The sequence below is a fragment of the Macrotis lagotis genome, chromosome X (assembly GCF_037893015.1).
Source record: "Macrotis lagotis isolate mMagLag1 chromosome X, bilby.v1.9.chrom.fasta, whole genome shotgun sequence".
In the NCBI taxonomy this organism is placed as follows: Eukaryota; Metazoa; Chordata; class Mammalia; order Peramelemorphia; family Peramelidae; genus Macrotis; species Macrotis lagotis.
The window spans coordinates 404,034,674-404,056,071 of record NC_133666.1 but is presented as its reverse complement, the minus strand read 5'-3'; the positions used below and the strand labels follow the sequence as shown (position 1 = coordinate 404,056,071).

Below are 21,398 nucleotides of genomic sequence, written 5' to 3'. Positions count from 1 at the left end.
CAACTTAGTGGTTTTTTTCTTGTACAGTTCCAAATCATTTAAAAAATAAATTATTTTTTGACTATGTTAATATTTCCCAATGATATTAAAAACTTTAACAATCATTTTTTAAAAATTTTGAATTCCAAATTCCCTCCTTCTCTTTTCCCCTCCTTAAGAAGACAAACTTTGATTTTGATTATATATGTGAGTTCATGCCAAATATATTTCCCTATTAGCCATGCTGCAAAAGAAAACACAAACAAAACAATAAAAAATAAAGAAAATTTTAAAAGGTATGCTTCAATATGCATGAGAAAAGCTAGGTCATTTACAGTTGATTATCACTACAATATTGCCATTACTGTGTACAATGTTCTTGTTCTGCTCACTTCACTTTGCATCAGTTCATGTAGGTTTTACCAAGGTTCTTCTAAAACCATCCTGCTCATCATTTCTTATTAGTATTGCAACACAAACATATGTCACAACTGGTTCAGCCATTGCTCAACTGATGGACCCCCTTCAATTTCCAATTCATTGCTATCTCAAAAAGAACTGCTATAAATATTTTTGCACAAATAGGTCTTTTCCCCCTTTCTTTTGATCTCTTTGGGATATAAACCTAGTATAGGTATTGCCTGGTCAAAGGGTATGCATGGGGCCACTAGGTAGCGCAGCAGCTAGAGAGCAATGGCCCTGAAGTCAGTAGGATCTGAGTGCAAATCCATATCAGACACTTAATACTTAGCTGTGTGACCTTGAGTCACTTAACACCATTGCCTTGCAAAAAGCCAAACAAAACAAAACAAAAAGGCTATGCATACTTTTATAGTCCTTTTGGTTAGTTCTGAATTATTCTCCATAATGGTTAAACTATTTCAAAATTCCACCAGCAATGCATTGTGTCCCGATTTTTCCACATCTCTTCTAGTCATTTTCTTTTTTGTCATATTAATCAATCTGATAGATATGAGGTGGTATCTCAGAATTTTTTAAATAAGCATTTCTCTATTCATTAGGATTTAGAGCATTTTTCTTTCTTTTTTTTTTTTAGGTTTTTTTGCAAGGCAAATAGGGTTAAGTGGTTTGCCCAAGGCCACAAGGCTAGGTAATTATTAAGTGTCTGAGACTGGATTTGAACCCAGGTACTCCTGACTCCAGGGCCAGTGCTTCATCCACTATGCCACCTAGCTGCCCTAGAGAATTTTTCCATATGACTATTGATAACTTTGATTTCTTCTTCTGAAAACTGCTCATATCCTTTGACCATTTATCAGTTGGAGACTGGCTCTTATTTTTATAAATTTGGCTCAGTTCCCTAGATATTTGTGAAATGAGGCCTTTATCAGAGAAACATTTGCAAATTTTTCCTGCAGTTTCCTGTTTTTCTTCTCATTTTGACATTAGTTTTGTTTGTGCAAAAACTTTTTAATCTCATGTAATCAAAATTATTTTAACTTCCTACAATCTCCTCATTCTCTTTGATCACAAACTTTTCCCTTATCCATAAATATGACAAATACATTTTCCCAAGCTCTTCTAATTTATTTATGATATCATCTTTTATGCCCAACTCATTTTTCCAGTTTGAGATTATCCTGGAATAAGGCTGAGATACAGGTCTACACTAGGTTTGGTCAAATCACTTTTCAGTTTTCACTCTTTTTAAAAATTAATTTTATTATTTATTTATTTTATTTTTCCCCAATTACATGTAAAAACAATCTTTAAAAATTTTTTGAGTTCCAAATTCTCTCTTCCCCCTCTTCCCCCATTCATTTAATAAGCATATTTGATATATATATATATATGCAGTTTTGAAAAACTGTTATGTTGTGAAAGTAAACAGATTAAAAAAAAGAAAGTAAAGAAAAAGTATGCTGTGATCTGCATTCAGATTCCATTAGTTCTTTCTCTAGAGATGGATAAATAACCTTTTCCATAATAAATTCTTTGGAACTGTCTTGGATCATTGTACTGCTGAGAATAGCTAAGTCATTCACAGGTGATAATCATACAGTATTGCTGTTACTGTATACAATCCTGGTTCTGTTTATTTCATTCTGTATCAGTTCACATAAATCTTTTCAGGTTTTTCTGAGAGCATCCTGCTCATCCTTCCTGATATCAAAATAGCATTCAATCACAATCATATATAGCAATTTGTTCAGCCAATTGATGGACATACTTTCTGGTTTTCTTAGCAATTTTTGTCAAAAAGTGAGTTCTTATCTTAAAAGCTTGGATCTTTGAGTTTATTATTTACTACTTTGTATTTGTGTACTTATTCTATTCCACTGATCTACCACTTATTTCTTAGTACTAACTGGTTTGATTACTACTTTGTAATGTAGTTTGAAATCTGGAACTGCTAAGCTAATCAATCTCCTTAACATTTTTTTTCAATGATTCCCTTAACATCCTAGACCTTTTGTTCTTCCAGATAGTCTTCAGGTTTTCCTAGCTGTATAATTTTTTTTGGTAGTTTGATTGGTATGACAATGATTAAGTCAATTAACTGAGATAAAATTGTTATTTTTATTATATTGACTTAATCTACACCTAAGCAATTAAATTTATCTATTTAGATCTGTCTTTATTTGTGTGAAAAGTGTTTTGTAATTGTGTGCAAATAATTCCTGGATTTGCCTTGGCTGGTAGACTCCTTAATATTTTATATTGTCTACATTTATTAAATGGAATCCCTCTTTCTATCTCTTCCTGCTGGACTTTTTGATAGCATGTAGGAAAGCTGATGATCTTATATCCTGCAATTTTATTGGAGGAAAATTTTTAATTGATTCTTTGAGTTCTGTAAGTATAACATCAGATAATCTGCAAAGAATTACAGTTTTGTTTCCTTGTAGCTATTTTTATTCCTTCAATTTTTTTCTTCTTTTTGTCTAATTGCTATAGCTAGCATCTCTAGTATGATACTGAATAATAGTGGTAATAATATATATATACTAGCTTCACTGATCATTTGGGAATATTTCAAGTTGATCCCATTGCAGAAAAAGTTTGAGCTTGGTTTTAGAAAGATATAAATTATCAGTTTAAGAAAGGCTCCAACCAATGCAACCAAGATTAGAAGAAATGCAGAAAGATGGGAAATGATTTTTACAGATAGTGTTTCTGATAAAAGGACTCATTTCTAAAATAAGAGAACTGAGTTAAATTTATAAGAATATAAGTCATTCTCCAGCTGATAAATGGTCAAAGAATATGAACAGGTAGTTTTCAGATGAAGAAATTAAAACTATCTATAGTCATACAAAAAATGCTCCAAATCATTACTGATTAGAGAAATGCAAATTAAAACAATTCTGAGGTACCACCTCACACCAATCAGAGTGGCTAAAATGACCAAGAAGGAAAACGATCAGTGTTGGAGAGGATAAGGGGAAACTGTGACACTAATACACTATTGGTGGAGTAGCTGTGAATTGATTCAACCATTCTGGATAGTGATTTGTAATTATACCAAAAAGGCAATAAAACTGTGTATACTCTTTGATCTAGAAATACCAGTACTGGATCAATATTCAATAAGGGATAGGACCCACCTGTACAAAAATATTCATAGCAGCTCTTTTTGTAGTGGCAAAAAATTAGAAATCATGGGGATGCTCATCATATGGGAAATAACTAAACATGTTATGAATGTTATGGAATACTATTGTTTAAGAAATCATGAGTGACCCGACTTCAGAAAAGCTGTGTGAAAGTTGAGTGAAATGTGGCAGAACCAAGAGAACATTATACACACTAACAGCAACATTGTGGGATGATCATCTGTGATGGATGTCACTCCTCTCAGCAGTTCAGTGAGCAAGGACAACCCTGAGAGATCTGTTTAAGGAAAATGCCATCAACTTCCAGAGGAAAAAACTATGAACTCTGAATGCTGAGTAAAGCATACTATGTTCACTTTTTAAAACTTCTTGTTACAAGTTTTTTCTCTTTCAAACATGTTTTTCCCCACTTAGTTTCTTATTCTTTCACAGCTTGACTAATGTAGAAATACATTAAATCCAATTTTACACGTACAACCTATATCAGATTGTTTGCTGCCATGGAGAGGTAGGTGGGAAGGGAAAGTGGTAGAAAAAAGTGGAACTCAAAAGCTCACGAAATGATGAATGTTAAAACTATTTTTGCAAGAAATTGAAAAATAAATAAAAATAACTTAAAAAAGACTTCAATGATTCATAAACTTTCTAATATTTTTAATAAGAAGGGATATTATAGTTTTGTCAAAGGCTTCTTTTGCCTCTTTTGCCTCATATAATCATATGATTTTTGTTATTATGGCTATTTCATATGATCAATTATGCAATCAGTTTTCCTAATATTGAACCAGGCCTATATTACTGGCATAATTCCAAATCATTTTTCAGGAAATTCATATAAATTCATAGATTTACCAATAGGATATTTATGAACCTATATTACCAAAGCCCTTTCAACAATGAATATTATACCATAATCAATTTGCTGGGTGTGAGGTAATACCCTCAGAATTGTTTTTAATTTTAATTTTTCTTCTTCCTAGTGATTTAGGTCATACTTCAATAGGTTGTCAAGAAGTCTATGAATATTCATTTAAAATCCATCTGTTCATATCCCTTAACTATTTTATCTCCTGGGGAATGACTTTTGGCCCTATAAATTTGTGTTAATTTCTTACATTTTTTTTAATATCAGCATTTTATCATAGATATTTAAAGAAAAGATTTCTTCCCATAATTACAATCTCTACTTATCAAGGTTTGATTTTGCTAATTTTATTAGCAAATAAAGCCATATATCTGTTTTTGGTTAAGAATTCTCTCCATAAAGAATACCATCTGTATCCAAAGAAATTACTATGGAGTTTAAACAAAGATCAAAGGCTATTATTACCTTCAGTTTAAAAAAAAAGCTCTCTTATGTTCTATATAATTTTGCTATCTCTTATATTTTATTTTTTCCACAAGGGTATGATTTTTCTCTCAATACATTCAATTTTGATCAATTATAGCATGGAAACAATGTAAAGATTATCAGACTGCCTTCTGTAGGGAGTGAGAGTAGAGGGAAGGGAGGTTGGGGGAAAAAAATTGCAAAATTCAAAACATTAGGGGCAGGGGCAGCTAGGTAGTGTACTGACCCTGGAGTCAGGAGCACCTGAGTTCAAATCTGATCTCAAACAATAATTACCTAGCTGTGTGACCTTAGGCAAGTCACTTAACCCCACTGCCTTAAAAATAAATAAAATTTAAAAAAATTCAAAACATTACAAAAAAAGTGATAGGTAGAAACTACTATTGTATATAATTGGAAAACAAATAAAATATTTAAATTTAAAAAAAAGAATTCTCTCCATAACCATAGCTGTGAAAGTACTTTCTTCCATACTCCATTTTTTTTTCCATAATAAGATCTTTTATATTTAGGTCATTTCCATGTGGAAACTTCCTGTAATTCATGGTATATTTTCCATCAAACTGCTTTGCAATTTTCTCAGAAGTTCTAGTAAAATAGGAAATCCTTCCCCAAGTGGTCTTTTTAGTTAATACTTAATTACAAAAATATAATTGCTTATGATTCTTATTTATCTAATCTGCTTAGATATTAGTTTTTGCTTATGACAATTAATTTTTGTGATTTTTTATAACATACTTTGAAGTCTGGAAATGTAATGGCGCCCTTCATACTTTTTTTCTGTGAAATTCTAGAATTTTTGTCCCTCTAAATATGTTGTGATATTCCTTGACTATCTGATAGAATAGCATTATATCTAGAAGTTCTTAAGTAGTATTTTTATATTATAGTCCATACCATTCCAATAATGCCTTCCCATACTTTTATTTTTTAAAAAAGTATTGAAATGATTTCTGTATGGGTTCTGAGTGTGTCTTGTTAGGTTGATTCCCAAATATTTCAAATATTTTAGTTACTTTGGTGGGGTTTTTTTATTTTTGTTATTTTATTATGCTTGACTTTTCCTACTGCTTGCTAGAATTTCTAATGATTCTTGTAAAATTATCTTTTGTTCTATTAATTTAGTGAATACTATGAACTCAATTTCTTTTCTGTGGTGATTAAAATCATTTCAAGAGGCAGAACTTAGGGGTAAATTGTAACTTAATTTTATCAATCACAGCCAGTGGATGATTAACAGAAAAGGCTCCTTATACTATCTTTCCATCAAAGAAAGCTCATGGCTACTTTTTTTAGGTTTCTATGCCTTTGGATGTTCCAATAAAACAGATTTCCAATAAAAGAGATGTTCCAATAGGCAGTAATCTAATTGGTTAAAAGTATAATTAGAAGTAGACTTTACAAAGAGAAATGGATTTACTACAATGATGAGATAAAAGTAATATCTTGATGATGTTTGTCTTTCGTTTTCAAAGAAGACCATGACATCAGGGAGGTGATGCCATGACATGCACATGAATTGGATTTGAGTGGGGGGGATTGTTAAGTCACCATCCTTCCTTTCTCCTCCAAGCCATCCAGTGATCCCCCTCAAAAAATAAAGATAACTGGAGATAGTCCTGGATGGGAGTCAATCAGGGTTAAGTGACTTGCCTAAGGTCAAACAATTACTAAGTATCTGAATTCACATTTGAACCCAGGTCCTCCTGTCTTAAGGGCCTTGTGCTTTATCTACTGTGCCACCCCTATGCCCAGGTCACCCCAGCCTCTTGGTCAATCCAGGCAAAAGGCTCTGCCTCCAATGAAGTGTGAATGGAATTCACCTCAAACAAGAGATTCCTTGTAAGGTTGGGTCATATTGGATAGAGGAGAAATTGAGCTCAACCTTTAGAGACTAAAAATCTTGAAAATAGGGAAAAAGGGGGGTGTTCTGAATCTCCCCAAATCAATAGTTATTAATAATCATTTCTCCTGATTTCCTAAGTTTACTTCAAGTATATTACCATGTAAATAATGATAATTTTTCCCTTCTTTGCTAATGTTTATACCCTTAATTTCTTTTTCTTGTCTTATTGTTATCCCTAAAATTTCTAGAATTTTGGAAAAAAATTTGGACAGGGGATTTTAAACTTAAAAGTTCTGAGGACTTTTCAATGACAAAAAAATGCTAGTCTTGGAGAACAGATAATTTTTTATCATATAAAAATATCTCTTCAATGCCCTTTTAAAATCTGCATTTCTACTTGCATTTGCCATATGAATTTCTACTGTATTATAAATGTTCTAAAAACATTAACATTTCTTTGTTTTATCTTTATTTTTAATTTTTCAATACCTTGGAAAATGGTAATATTTTTATAAAGATATATGTACAAAGAAATAATGATATTTTTAGTATACCATTCTAGTTTCTTTTCTTACAAATCTAATTTTTCCAACAGTGTATTTGGTTCTATATTATCCTGTTTTTAAATCATTCTGTTACATTTAACCGGTTCAGAGAGAGAAATATTAAAATCTATAATGGTGTTTGTTCTCTCTTTTTTGCAATTTAATTCATTTTTCTTTATGTTTTTGGATTCCATGCCATTAGGAGCCCAAATATTCTATCATGATGCTTCATTATCTGTAAAGATAATTTTCTTTCTGTATTTATCTCTTTTGAAATTGTTGAACATTTTAATTTTGGTCTGTTTGGTAGATAATCCCTATTCTTACTTTTTTTGAGGAATAGCCCAATGTACAGTAAATTTTCTTCCAACCTCTCACTATCATTATAAAATGTGTCTTTATTTTTAAGTTTACAATTAAGTTATTAAATTTTGTTTTCTTAGTCATTCTGCCATTTTTGATTTTTTGAACTTTTTCATACACATTTAAAGCAATAATTGTTAGATTTGTGTTTTTCTCTACTTCTTTTGTATTGATACTTATAACCTTTTTCTCTTAAGTTGTTTCTCTGTTCATCTGCTTAGTTTTACCTGTACTAATATGACCCTACTCTCTTCCCACAGGCTTTCCCAACTCCTATCACAAACTCCTGTTGGTGGCTTCATTCATAATTTCTTTATATAAAATTTTAATTTAATTTTATTTATTCCCTCATTTCCTCACTCTCCATACATACCCTTTTAACTTAAGTAATATCCTTTGGTGATAATTCCTTTCCAAGAAGTACTCATTTACTTCTTCTTCCTTATTTTTATCTCTGATTAGATTATTCTGAATTTTGTTCTCTCAGTCAACAACATTTAGATGCCCTTCTTTATCTCCCAAATATGTTAGTGCTTCTGGTGATCTGGAGTTGAATTACCTTCTCTGTCCCATTCCTCTGTCAGAGAACTTGTAGATTTCACTGCAACTTCACTTTCCTTTATTTAATTAATTTGGATTGAGATTTCTTCTGAGCCATAACCTCCAGAAATCTCAGTTTTATGAAGGAAGTCACAAAATGTGGTGGGAATTACTTTGTATTAACTCCCCCACACATCACAACTCAGTTCTAGTAAGTCCAGTACATCCTGTTTCTAGGTCAGAGGTTCCTACATGGCCTTCTTTGGCAGAGGAACAGGGAAGTCTGTGAGTATTTAAATAAATAAAATAAATATGTAAGCTTACAAAGAAAATGAATTATGTTGAAATGCTATCACACACACATTTTTTTTTAAGTTTACAGAATTCAGGAAAACAACTGTTTTCTATAACTATCTACTAATACCTACTGGGTTCCAGTCATCCCTCAACATATATACACTCCCATCTCCTAGGTCAGGCAGACAGTTCTAGGAAGTACAACTCTTATTGAGAGTTTTTAAAAATTGTCATCCCTTTGCTGCTCATATTCAGGTCAGTTTTATCTGCAGGTCAGTTATATCTGCAGTTCTCCTTTGTCTCTTGCTTCCATCCTCCCCACTTGAATGATTTTCATTCTATTATACCTCTAATCAGGAAAGATAATTGCTTCACTTAAACAGAAGGATGGGATTTAATTCATCTAATATTAATTCAGTTTTTCTCCTCTGACTCCTTCAATTCCCCCTTCAATTTTTAGCTCCTTAAATCCTGTTGTTCCTTGATGATTACTCAAGATTTTTTTAAATAACTTTTTCAGGAATGATTCAGACACCTCTCTTAATTTTTTTTTTTTTGGTTTTTGCAAGGTAATGGGGTTAAGTGACTTGCTCAAGGTTACATAGCTAGATAACTCAAGTCCTCCTGACTCAAGGGGTGGTTTTCTATCCACTGAGTCACCTAGCTGTCCTTAAATTTATCTTCTTTTCACTAAAGATTAGGCTGAACTTTTCAGGGTATATTTTTAGGAGTATATTCTTTTCTCCTTTCCGGTTTTTTTTTAAATATATTATTCTGGAAGTACCCAGTTCTTAAACTCTATCATAAGGCAGTAACTATCAAAAATTATCTGCTACTGGCTAAGAAATAGAAAGATGACTAAGAAAATAGAAAATAGAAAATACATAGTAGAGTAAAGGAGTATAGTAATCTTGTGTTTGACAAATGTAAAGATTTAAGCTTTTGGGATAAGAATACACTATTTAGTAAAAGTTGGTAGGGAAAATTGGAAATTTAATCTGGCAAAAATTAGGTATAGATTAATATCTTACTCCATTTACCAAGATAAGATCAAAATGGATACATGAACTAGATATAAAGGGAGATAAAAGAAAACTAGAAAAACATAGATTACATTATCTATCAGACTTATGGATAGACAAAAAATTTATGAATAAATAAGAGGAAGCATTGTGAGATGTAAAATGGTTAATTTTGAATACATTATATTAAAAAGAGTTTGTATAAATAAAATCAGTATAGCCAAGATTAGAAGGAAAGCAGAAAATTGGGGAAGAGGGAGAATTTTATAAACAGTTTCTTAAATATAAAGAGAACTTTGTCAAATTTATAAAACTATGACAAATGTTCTAAACAGGAAGTTTTTCTATGAAGAAATAATATATATATATATGTATATATATATATTATATAAAAATGCTCTAAATCACCATTGATCTAAGAAATGCACATTAAAACAACTTTAAGATATCATCTCATACCTATCAGATTGGCTAAAGTGGTAGAAGGGGAAAATGACAAATGGTGAAGGAGATGTGTAAAAACTGGGACACTGTTGATGGAACTGTGAATTGATTCAATATTTCTGGAAAGCAATTTGAAATTATGATCAAAGTGTTGTAAAAATGTGTGTAACCTCTGAATCAGCAGCACCATTAGTAGGTTTCCTTCAACTTGATCAGGGAAAAAAGTAAAGAATCTACATGTTCTAAATATTTATAGCAGCTTTTTTTTTGTGGTGACAAAGAATTGGAAATTGAGGGGATGCCCATCAATTGGGCAATGGCTGAATAAATTGTAGTATATGATCATGATAGAATACTATTATGTTTAAAAAAAATGATGAGCTGGTTGATTTTTATAAGATCATGGAAAGATTCATGAAATAATGGAAAGTGAACTGAGCAGAACCAAGAGAACCATATTATACAATAACAGCAATACTGTTTGAGGAATAACTGAATGACTAAGTTATTCTCAATACCATAAATACTCAAATCAACTAGAAAGGACCTGAGAAGAAAGATGTTATATGTTTCCATATAAATAACTGATAAACGGAAGTATGCATAGTATGGTTTTACATACATTTATAAATCTGCATCAAATGGTAGCCTTCTCTAGTACAGTGGAGAGGGAGGGAAACAACTTGGAATTCAAAAAACTAAATTAAAAAAAGAAATATCTTCTCATGCATGAGAGTAAGACTGTTATTTGAATGGACATTTCTTCAAAGCTGAAGTCATTTTTCTGACAGCTTTCAAAATTTATTCTGAAATTTATCATTACATACCTTAGCATTTCATTTTTGGAGTTCTTCTCTATTGGCAATCTGTAGAATAATTCAAATATGAAAAAAAATGTACAAAAGCTAGAGTGACTAAAGCTGCACCAAAAAAAAAAAAAAGATAAGAGAATAGAAAGACCACCATGGTTTTAATGAGACTCACTTTTTTTAAGGAACTTTTCTTCCCATCCCTTTTTATTTAGCCAAGAAAGTTGTAATGTTTTTCCACTATAAGCATGGTTCTATACTCAGTATACTGGAAAGTTAAAAGAGAAATTATAGAAACTATCCTTGATCATTTCTGATAAATGAATTATCAAGAGAAATAATTTTTCTACCTTTATGCAACCTGAGATCTATGTATCCACAAAGTGCCCATGGATATGCTTCAAGGTGTCTGTGATTTTGTATAAGAAAAACAATTACAGCTTTATTTTTATTAATCTAGAACTGATATTTAATATTAAAAAATTCTGAGGGGGGATCTATACGCTTCTCTAGAATGCGAAAAGAGTTCCAGACTCAAAAAAGTTTAAGAACTCCTGCTCTCAAGTTACTGCAAATATAAAATTTCCCAATATTCACATTTAAATAATTTTCTCACAAGGAATTTTGTGGGGTTTTTATGTTAAAAACCTTTTACTGCCTCATGAACAGGTTCCCATGTATATAAATTTTCCCTAGCCTAATCATAAAACCCATTGGTTTCCAAAGGAAACTATATAACCCCATCTTATCTATTCTAAATTTGACTGAGGGAAAAAAGACACTTAACATGCAGAAGTTGTCAAGTGAAGCAGAAAATTTAAATTCTTTATTAAAATATATAATGGGTAAAAAAAAATCAAAATTATCTCTACGAAGATGTCCCTACTACTATTATACAGAAAAATGTTCTACTAAAATTCATTTAAACTCTATAAAATCTACCTGGTTTTAGGTGTCTTTAGAGCAGTATATGGATGTCTTTTAAGCATGTCCAGTGAAGCTTCTGTATTTGTCCTGTATCTTTGCACTTCTGGTAGAGAAGGAATTGTATCCACTTCCTTGTAATCTTTCAGACCAAATATTGAGGAGTATTCTAATTTAAAATATTTTCAAAGAAATATGTGTTATTTCTTGATCATAAATATAAGACCTCTTATATTCAAAATAATATATATCAAGCACAAAAATATTTTAAATCACTCATTTAAAAGTAAATAATATCTTGAATTCATAACACCCTTGCTTGGAAGATTTTTATGTCCATATAATTTTATTAAAGTAATTTTGATTCTATCATTTTAGTGTTCTTAACCCATTCTTGCCACAGACAAGTATATGAAAGGCTCCAGCAATTCAAAGAATAGCTAAGCATTAGGTATAATGACAATTCAATAGAAACTTGAAGTCTCAAATTTCAGTTACTATCAAGACTAACTCTGCTCCATCAAAAGGATTTTAGGAAACAATTAAGTTTAAAGTGAGTCTATATTTCTGATCTCTGACAGAGTCTCTACTTCTATAGCTTGCAGAGTTTTAATATTTCTTATTCTTCATCCAATTTTCATTAAAGGCACAAATAATAAGTAAAGAAGAATGAACAATTGCAAAACTTAAGTGAGAGAAAATAAAAACCATTCCTGAAACTCACATAAGACACCAGATATTCTGTAGATGCTCAAAATTTGAAATAAAAACCTATGACTAGAGCCACAAGAGCTACAGTCTCACAAAGCTATGTTTAATATGTCTATTTTGGGGGAGGCTAGGTGGCACAGTGGATAAAGCACCGGCCCTGGAGTCAGTAGTACCTGGGTTCAAATCCAGTCTCAGACACTTAATAATTACCTAGCTGTGTGGCCTTGGGCAAGCCACTTAACCCCATTTGCCTTGCAAAAAAACCTAAAAAAAAGTCTATTTTTTAAAAAATAGGGTACCTTTAAAAGCTGTCTTAACTCTTGGTTCAATGTGTTTTCTTTTCTTTTAGTTGACATTTTATTTTATTTCTTCAATTACATGCTTTGGAAGTTTTTCAACATTCATCCATTTGCAAATTTATGAGTTATACATTTTTCTACTACCCTCTCTTCCCTCCCTCTCTCCATAGTGGTTAACAGTCTGGTAAAAGTTGTACATGTACATTTGTGTTTAACATAGTTCCATATTAGTCATTTTGTGTAAAAGGAATTAGAACTAAAGAGAAAGAAAAACCATGAGACAGGAAGGAAAAACATAAGAGAAGCATTTAAAAAGTGAACGTAGTATACCTAGAGAATCCTAAAGAATCATCTAAAAACTACTAGAACAATTAGCAACTTTAGCAAAATCGTAGGATATAAAATAAACCCTCATAAATCCTCAACATATTATATATATATATATATATATATATATATACATATATATATATTTCTATATAGCAAGATATAGTAGCAAGAACTAGAAAGAGAAATTCCATTCAAAATAACTTCAAATACTACAAAATAACATAAAATACTTGGGATTCTACCTGCAAAGGCAGACTCAGAAACTATGAAAACAACTACAAAACACTTCTCTCACAAATAAAATCAGATTTAAAAAATTGGGCAAATATCAACTGCTCATGACAATTCTACCTAAATTAAACTACTTATTTAGTACCCTATTAATCAAAATTCCAAAAAAAATTAATGAGTTAGAAAAAAGTTGTAAGTAAATTCATATGGAGAAATAAAAAGTCCAGGGATTAATAAAAAAAAAAAAGTACAAAAGAAGGTGACTTAGACCTACCAGATTTAAAATTATATTATTAAGTGCCAGTCATTAAAACTGTCTGGTATTGGCTAAGAAATAGAGTGGTGGATTAGTGGAATAGACTAGGTGCAAAAGAGATAGCAGGAAATGATTATAGTAATCTGCTGTTTGATAAACCCAAAGAGTCCTGCTTCTGGGATAAAATCTCTCTCTTCAATAAAAACTGTTGGGAAAATTGTAAGTTAGTATGGCAGAAACTTGGATTAGATCAACATCTCACACCCTATACTAAGATAAGATCAAAATGGGTACATGGATTTAGACATAAGACAATATTATAAGCAAACTAGGTGATCAAGGAATAGTTTACAAGTCAGATCTATGGAAAGCTAAGCAGTTTATGACCAAGGAAGAGATGGAGAACATCATTAAAAACAAACTAGATAATTTTGTTTACATTAAATGAAAAAGCTTTTGCATAAACAAAACCACTGTAACCAAGATCAAAAGAAATGTAATAAGTGGGGAAACAATTTTTACAACCAGCATTTCTGACAAAGGACTCATTTCTAAAATATATAGAGAACTGAGTCAAATTTATAAAAAAAAACGCCATTCCCCAATTCACAAATAGTCAAAGGATATGCAGAGACAATTTACAGATGAAGAAGTCAAAGTAATCTATAGTCATATGAAAAATTGCTCTGATTAAAGAAATGCAAATTAAAGCATCTCCAAGGTACCACCTCATACCTCTCAGGCTGGCCAATATGACCAGAAAGGACAATGATCAATGTTGAAAGGGATGTGGGAAATCTGGGACACTAATACATTGTTGGTGGAGCTGTGAACTGATCCAGCCTTTCTGGAAAGTAATTCAGAATTACACCCAAAAGGCAATAAAAATATGCACACCCTTTGATCCAGCAATACCACTAATGGGTCTATACCCTAAAGAAATCATGAGAAAGGGTAAAAACATCATTTGAATAAAAATATTCACAGCAGCCCTGTTTGTGGTGGCAAAGAATTGGAAATTGAATGAATGCCTGTTATGGAACACTATTGTTCTATTAGAGACCAGGAGGGATGGGAATTCAGGGAAGCCTGGAAAAATTTGTGTGAACTGATGCTGAGCAAGATGAGCAGAACTGGGGGGGGGGCGGCTAGGTGGCACAGTGGATAGAGTACTGGGCTTGGAGTGGCGAGTACCTGGGTTCAAATCCGACCTCAGACACTTAATAATTACCTAGCCATGTGGCCTTGGGCAAGCCACTTAACCCCATTGCCTTGAAAAGTCTTAAAAAAAAAAAGAGCAGAACCAGAAGAACACTGTACACCCTAACATCTACATGGGGGTGATAATCAACCTTAATAGACTTGCTCATTTCATCAGTGCAACAATCAGGGACAATTTTAGGGTATCTGTGATGGAGAATACTATCTATATCCAAAGAAAGAATTGTGGAGTTTAAACAAAGACCAAAGACTATTACCTTTAATTAAAATTTTTTTTAAAAGGTAACATTACAAGGGCAGATAGGTGGCACAGTGGATAAAGCACCGGCCTTGGAGTCAGGAGTACCTGGGTTCAAATCCGGTGTCAGACACTTAATAATTACCTAGCTGTGTGGCCTTGGGCAAGCCACTTAACCCCATTTGCCTTGCAAAAAAAAAAAACTAAAAAAAAAAGAAAAAAGGTAACAATACATAATTTTGCTATCTCATATTTTTTTTCTTTAAGGATATGATTTCTATCTCACCACATTCAATTTTGATCATATAGCATGGAAATAATGTAAAGACTATCAAATTGCCTTCTGTGTGGGGGCTGGAGGGGGAGGGAAGTGAGATTGGGGGGAAAATTGTAAAATTCAAAAAACAATATTTTTTTAAAAAAATGAACATAGTGTGCATTAAGATTTTGGGTTTTTTTTCCCTTTGGATGTGGTTGACATTGTTCATAGTAGGTTATCTCAAGGGTATCCTCGATCTCTGAACTGCTAAGAAGGAGTAGCATCCATATAGTTGATCATCTCACAAGCAATGTGCTGATTTTCTTCCTTTCAATTACAGTTGAGCCACCTCAACAGCATATATTGTCTGTATCATTTTTATCTTCACATGTATTATGTCCTGTCTCTCTAACTAAAAAATAATTTCCTTGACAGCAAGGATTATGTTGTATATCTAAATATAGTATGGCTCTTTTTATATATGAGACATTCAATAAGTAATTGTTGATGGTGGTGATCATAGATTTAGAACCTTAAAGCCTCTCTAATGCAGGAGTTGGCAAACTGGTCTGTGAACTTAAAAAAAATTAATAACAATATTTCAATATAATTCATAATCATATGTAACTGATTTTATGATATACAAACTTTATTCTGAGAAGGGGTCCACTGATTTTATCAGACTGACAAAAAAGTTTGATGACACACACAAAAAAGTTAAGAATCCTTGCTCTAGTTGAGCCTCTTTATTTTACAGATGAGGAAAATGAGGTCCAGGGAGATTAAGTGATTGACTAGGTCATAGAATTAGCAATCATTAGGGCTTAGATTTGAGACAAGTCCCCTGAATTCATAGAGAGTGCTTTTTTTCTCCCTCACCTAAATATGAAATTATATTTAGATGAAAACTAGAGAAATATCCAACATAAGTTTTGTTTTAGTGAAGTGAATTTCCTACAATCCTACTTCTAGCAGTTATCTATGACTTATCTTCCCTCCACAAATACAAATATAATTCTCACCTTTACTTTGGCCACCACACCAGTTCAGGCCCTCATTACCTCTTGCATGGATTATTCTAATAACCTTTTCCCCAGACTCCATCCTACACACATCTGATTGGTTTTCAGAATCCTTCTATGATTTCTTTAAGTCTAGACTTCATTTGGCATCCAAGGCTCTCTATAATCTGGCTACAGGCTTCTTTCTAGTCTTATCTCACATTACCTCCACTTCATGTTTTCTATGATGAAACAAATGTAATTATCCACTAAAAATAAACTATGTTCCCCTACCTCTGTATCTCTTATTGTGCATTTCTCTCTATGACCATCCCTTTATGATGATATTCTTCATTTGGACACATAAATTCTATGGTTAAACATCCCTTCTGTGCAGCTTTTTATAACTATGCAACAGTGCAACTATGCAGAGCTTTTAGCTTTTTGTGTTTCTCTTATATAATGGACTTTTGTTATTGTTTATTGTTTTTGTTCTAGACATAGAGTTTCATTGGCATGAGGGAAAGCAACTGTTCTGCAGCTTCTATCCTAGAGTGTAGCCTAGACAGAGCTGAGAGGTTAGCTGTATTGCTCAGCATCACAAAGACTGTATGTCAGAGGCAAGACTTGATTCCACTTGTTTTAGACTTAATTTTGTACCCACAATGCCATGATGGCTTTCATACATTTGTATTACAATTATCTGGGTCCATGCTTAATTCAGACCTATTATACTATAAGTTTCAAAATGAAGGCAAGAATTGTGTCTTGTTTATATTTTTATTCTAGCCATGCCAATACTCCCAATATCTATCATGGTCCACAGCACGTACATAGTTGGTGCTTCTTCATCTGTAATAAAAAATGGATATTGAATAAAAACTTTTCCTAAGGATTAAATATCATAGAAGCCAGGCCTAACTGTGCATAAAGGTGGGTTTTTATATTGTCTGGTAAATTTGACTGGTTGTTAGTTAGATGAGTGGTATTTTAACTAAAATTATGGAGAATCTAAGCACTGTTTCAAATTTGTATAACTATAGTTACTTTAATACTTCAATTCATCTGTGACTTTAATTGATGTGACAAGTTCCTTCATTGGCATAGTTTGCAAACAATCTATGCATTCTTATCCTGTTTTAATTCTTGTTCATATCTCTCTATGAATCCTTCAAGATGTGCTTGATGGAATCTTCTTCTATATGTCTAAATAAAACATTCTCCTTACCTAAAATCAATCTGGTTCCTTTCTGATCATACAAATACTTAGTGATGGGTTTTTTTGCAATTCTTATGGAAAAGTTATTATTGGTAATATGCTTCATTATATTCATATTCCCAACATGTCATTCCATTGCATTTAGGTTTTATGAAACTCTGATTCTTCTGAAAATACCATGATTCAGAATTTGCAGACATATAGGATAACTGGGGGGGATAATGGTACTTAAAAAGTGTGTTCCTGGGGTGGCTAGGTGATGCAGTGGATAGAGCACTGGCCCTGGATTCAGGAGGACCTGAGTTCAAATCCAACCTCAGACACTTAATAATTACCTAGCTGTGTGGCCTTGGGCAAACCACTTAACCCCACTGCCTTGCAAAAACCTAAAAAAGAAAAAAAAAGTGTGTTTCTGAAGCAAAGAACAGTTTGGGATCATTGAAAGCATTGCATAATTTCCCAAATTCAAACCTGTCATTCTCAAACTCTGGTAATATGGGTTCATTCACTTAGTTTTACCCATGCAGATTCTAACCTAGTGTTTTCTGAGTGACTGTAGACCTCATAGAAGAGGCATTTTAGTTTTCTGGATTTCAATAAAATCAGCAAAATGTATTTCCCAAAAGTAAGATCTAGGAATGTTATCATAAATAAAACATTTCTTCCATTTGAATGACCTCCTTCAAAAACTGTGTCAAACATACATGAAGGGTGGCTCTGGAATCAAATCTCAAACTGTTACATGTCTCTTGTGACCTTGTACAAGACATTTTGCCTCCCTAGGTTCTAGGTACCTCATTTGTAAAAGGGGGTTGGAATGGATGATCCCTTCCAGCTCCGAATGATGATAATATGAAAAGCACATTTTCCTATTTTATACCTAATTTTAGAAGCAACATTGTAATAATCTGGTTATAATAGATAGAAAATTGACCTTTTACTCAGGAAGAACAGAGTTCAGATTTTGTCTCTGACATGTAGCTTATCACTTCCCCATTGAGTATTCCAAGTAATTTTCTAAGTCTCAGTTGCAAAGTAGGTGCTGATCTGCTTGATACATGAAATTTTGTAATCAAAAGTTCCTTATAACCAAGAAAATCACAGCTTTGTCATCTCCCTAAAATTTAAATGGCTATGTAGAATTAGGGCATCCATGATATCTATTTTATTACTTGACTGATACAGTCAAGTAGCCATTCCTACTACTGTTTTAGAATCTTTTTTCCCTTTCAAGGTTAACTGCTTGAGAAGTCTATCTGCAATTGATGCCCCCTCTACATTTTCTCTCACTCTCTTCTTAACCCTCTTCAGTCTGACTTCCAATCTCATCATTCAACTGAAATTATTTTCTCCAAAGTTATCAAATGGGCTTCATCAAATGGAAAATTTAATGGATTTTTTAAAAATCCTTATCCTTCTGGACCACTCTGCAGCATGACACAACTATCCCTCTAGTTTTTTGATATTGCTTCCTCATGGTCCTACTCACACCTGACTGCTCAATTCTTTTCAGCCTCCTTTGCTGGATATTCAACCAGTTCAGGTTCAATAACCATAGGAGTTGCCTAAGGCTCTGAAGTGGACCTTCTTCTCCCTCTTCTTCTCCCCCTTTTATTTTGTTTGGTAATTTCAGCAGCCAACATGTTTCTCTATACAAATGACTCATGCATCTCTAACTACCTACTGAAATTCCAGTCTTGTATCCCAACTTTCCCATTAGACATCTCAAACTGCCTGTTCCATTGATATTTTAAACTCAAATTGTCTAGAACTGTGCTCTCTTTCCCTTCTTCTTAACCTTCCTATTAATTTTTTAAAAGAAATTCCTTTTTTTATTGACCATAACCTTCCTATTAGTGTTAAAGGCTCAACAATCCTCCCAGGTTCAAAACTTAGGTGTCATCCTTGATTCCCTACTCTCTTTTACCCCACTCTCATATCCAATCAGTTATGTTTTATACACACACACATACAAACACAAAATCCTATTGATTCTACTTTCAAAACATCTCTTATATGTACCTCCCACCTTCTGGTTGGTTTACCTGACTCGTTTCTCCTCACTTTAGTCCATCCTCCATTCACTTATCCAATTAATCTTCCTAAAGAACAAATCTGATCATGTCACCTCACTACTTTTACCTCTAGGATCAAATATAAACTCTTCTGGTTTTGGCTCATCACCTTTCCAGGTTTCTCACGTTATACTCTCCTCCACATACTCTGTGGTCCAGAGAAACTAGCCGTCTTGCCATTTTTTTTTTTACACATTACTTCATCTTCTGACTCTATGCCTTTTAACTGGCTGTCTTCTATGCCTGAAATGTTCTTTCTCCTCATCTCCATCTTCTGGCTTCCATCAAGACTCAGCTCAAATTCAACCTTCTGCAAAAAGCCTTTCCAGCTTCCCCTGAATACTAATACCTTCTATTATTTTTTCCAAATTATCAAGAATGAACTTTATTTGTAGATAGCTGTTTGCATCTTGCCTCCTCAATCAGATTGTGAGCTCCTTGAGCTGCTTTTGCCTTTCTTTGAATCTCCAGTGCTTTGCAGAGCCTGGACCATAGTAGGAACTTAATATGTGCTTCTCTTCTTCAGTAGATCTTTACTAAATTTTCTCTGCCCTCTGTGACTATCTACCAAGACACCTTGTATGTGTATATGACTGTGTATTGTGTAGCTATCTATTTGTTGTTTGCATGTTGTTTCTCATTAGAATCTGAGCTTTTTGAGGGTGGGCACTATATTTTTGCCTTTCTCAATATACTCAAAACAGTATATATAGTAAGTGTTGATTTTGGCTAATTGTTATTCTTCTAATTTTATCTATATTTATAGATGAAATAATTTTAGAAATTATCTTCTTTATATCTTATCAGGATAACCTATCTTAGATTGGCCTAACACTAAGCATTGCACATACTCATTTTTCCCCTGCTAATTTTCACTCTTATCCTTTCATCATTTTCCCTCCATAAATGAAAGTTGCCCTTAGCTGCCAAGCCTCTCAGTTTGACAAAAACAAGTGGTCCTGGTTGAGGTGGTTTCTAAGTTTATTTTGCTTTGGGGGCAATTACTTTCAAATGGTTAAAATATCTTTTTAAAATAGTGAATTATTCTTTACTTTTATCTTTTTCCAATTTCTGGAGTCAACTGTTTACTTAAATTGTAGTCACCATACTTGCACTAGTATAATTGTAGTATTGTACTTGTACTAGTATAATGTTTCATCTTTATCTTCTCTTCTGATTTTAGAACTGATTTTTGACTGTGCTATAACCAGTGGATGATCTGATTGCAAGTAGGTTAAAATAACTTCCTTGATGGTATCTAGGTATTTCTTAGACTGATAGGAGATAGTCAATTATGATTTTTGTGATGTTTACCAAGTCCTGCACTTCCCAATTCTCTTGAAAAAATTCATGAAACTATTTATTTTTGTATATTTCACAAGTCTTTAACATCTTTTACTTCTTAATACAAAACAATTTTTCCAATAATTTTTATTTTTTCTTCTTCTGTGGCCACCAATATAATGAGGATTAAGGTATAACTTTTTTTTAAAGATCTTGTCAAATTCCTGCAAAATTCCTCAACTGCAGAAAATGGTTGGTCCATAAACTATAATTTTATAGTAATCTTTTGGATTGTACTCATTATGAGCATTACAAAAAGGATATGATTGGGGGCAGCTAGGTGGCACAGTGAATAGAGCACTGGCCTTGGAGTCAGGAGTACCTGGGTTCAAATTTGACCTCAGACACTTAATAATTACCTAGCCATGTGGCCTTGGGCAAGTTACTTAACCCCATTGCCTTGAAAAATCTAAAAAAAAAGGATATGATTAAATGAAATGAACAAGTGTTTCATAAAATTAACAAAAATTGTTCCTGCTCTCAAGAAGCTTACATTCTGATGGGTGAGACTATATA

The 21,398-nt window shown here is 32.7% G+C and overlaps 1 protein-coding gene across 6 annotated transcripts in view; it reads right to left on the bottom strand.

Moving 5' to 3' along the window:
- The window catches only part of CXH8orf89 (chromosome X C8orf89 homolog), an 82,108-nt gene that overhangs the window by 12,563 nt on the left and 48,147 nt on the right, over positions 1 to 21,398 (bottom strand). For 4 of the 6 annotated variants that reach the window (XM_074200113.1, XM_074200114.1, XM_074200117.1 and 1 more), the window contains 2 exons: positions 11,717 to 11,867; positions 10,793 to 10,885 (listed from right to left, as the gene is read on the bottom strand). In XM_074200113.1, coding sequence (XP_074056214.1) covers positions 10,793 to 10,885; positions 11,717 to 11,867 — 244 coding nt within the window. The remainder of the gene's footprint in view (positions 1 to 10,792; positions 10,886 to 11,716; positions 11,868 to 21,398) is intronic. The other 2 variants (XM_074200115.1, XM_074200116.1) reach the window with 2 other exon arrangements.